Source organism: Sphaeroforma arctica (genome assembly GCF_001186125.1).
Source record: "Sphaeroforma arctica JP610 unplaced genomic scaffold supercont1.74, whole genome shotgun sequence".
NCBI classification, from domain to species: Eukaryota; class Ichthyosporea; order Ichthyophonida; genus Sphaeroforma; species Sphaeroforma arctica.
In genome coordinates this window covers 22496-24676 of record NW_014040484.1, presented here as the reverse complement: position 1 = coordinate 24676, position 2181 = coordinate 22496, and the positions used below count along the sequence as shown (strand labels likewise).

At 40.1% G+C, this 2181-nt stretch overlaps 1 protein-coding gene across 1 annotated transcript in view; it reads right to left on the bottom strand.

The window, feature by feature from the left end:
- Nucleotides 1–1082: 1082 nt before the first annotated feature.
- The window catches only part of SARC_01776 (hypothetical protein), a gene marked incomplete at both ends in the record, with an annotated part of 6674 nt that continues 5575 nt past the window's right edge, over nt 1083–2181 (bottom strand). The window contains one exon of the mRNA XM_014304478.1: nt 1083–1354. Within this exon, the coding sequence (XP_014159953.1) occupies nt 1083–1354 (272 nt within the window). The remainder of the gene's footprint in view (nt 1355–2181) is intronic.

Genomic DNA, 2181 nt, shown 5'->3' with positions numbered 1-2181 from the left:
CTTGCACGTATAATTTCACGCGATGCTCACTCCTCCAGCAAACCCACCTTCAAAATCCAGCGTTATGAATTTCTTTTGATACAACTTAAAGATAGCCACCGATGTTCGCCACATCACCACATCACCGACCACAACGAAGATATCCCATATCCTCGTTGCCACGTCTATTGGTAATGATTTGCTGAATATGGTTAGGAACCTGCACAGGGGAACAGCACAAACATTTAAGTATCGAAAACAATGCTCAAACGAGTGGGGGTGTGGAATATGTCCCATTTCTACTTCTCCAACTCCTCGTGGGTGATCCTATGCGGAAGGACTTCCCAAACACCGTTACAAACAGGTGCACGGAATTGGGTAAGTATATACGGGTTTCTGCGAGAACGCAGACAGACTGTCAGGCAACCAATCGCAACTGAAGGAAATTGAGGGTCTCATCGATTGACCAAATTGTTTCTTCGAATATTCGAGATATAAAAGCTGGATCTACGGAGACCAACTGAGTAGGATGAACATTATATCTAGATATTCGAACTTAAATGGTAGCCTCAATGCGTACGTATACCAATGAAAAAAACACGCACACATAAAAGCAAACACACGTACATATACATACATATATACACAGACACACACACACACAGACAAACACATACATACACACACATCCACACACACACGCACACAAATACACATGCACACACATTTATATATAGACACACATATATCCAGGTAAAATAATATGTATGACTCGAAACCATTCACACATACATGTACTGATATCACATGACGAGTCCCTATGATACACAACAACATATTCGGATGCGTATTGATGTACTGTACGCAATCAAGTATATATAATATTTACGTACCAGTCTATTCGGATGTGTATTAATGTATTGTACGCAATCAAGTGTATATAGTAAATACATACCAATCTATGAGGAACATATCGCAGTGTAAGCCTAGCTCGTTCATGTGAGTTGCCACTGCCGGCACGTATTCTTCTAATAGATGGTTGAAGGTTTTGATGCACGGCTCGATCTGTGGCAAAATAGATGTAGTACACAGAGTTCAAAAATTCAGGAGAAAAGATGACATAATTGCAGATAGATCTGTGGGAATACAACCACAAACGAAATTTGATTGGTAAAGTGTACACGAAAACAGACACCGCTATTGCTACTACTACTACTACCACTACTACTATTACAACCACTACCACTACCACTACCACTACTACTACTATTACTACCACTACGACTACGACTACTACTACCACTATTACTGTCACTACTACTACTATTACTACCACTACTACCACTACCACCACCACTACTACTGACATGCTCGACTTATATTGCATGACCAACAAAATAGCAAGTACATACAAACTCTTACGCACTTACAACATGGATTCATACACACCTACAACATGGACTCATACATACTTACAACATGGATTCATACAGACTTACAACATGGATTCATACACGCTTACAACATGGGTTCATACACACAACATGGATTTATACACACTTACAACATGGATGGATACATACACACTTACAACATGGATACTTACACATTTACAACATGGATTTATACACACTTACAACATGGATTCACACACACTTACAACATGGATTCATATACATGTACATCTATGTGTACTGTAATTGTAAATCATACATAAAACCTATACATACCTCATTTAGCCGAAGAAATGGAACCCACCCACAATCACATTTGAAATCATGCGACTTAATAGGTGGAAATCAATAGACACTCCACACAAGCGCACGTCTGGGGTCCATATGACTATGCACAAGGAACGTACATATCTAGATCATACACACGTTTGATATCATATGAGTACACAAGCCAAAGGCACACCATGGGCGTACATACACGTCCGACATCACGTGAAACCCAGAAAGTGAATGGCACACACACCACTCGTCCCTACATGCAGAAGGTCATAGTGTTCAACCGAGCGAAGGACATTACACACCACTCAAAAAACAGATCTCACACAATGCCACTACATCTGCGGGAAGTTCACATTCAGTTAACAAAACATACGACAACAAGAAAATATATGAGTGACATGTACATACTCCTTCACACACACACACACACACACGCACACACACACACACACACACACACACATATATA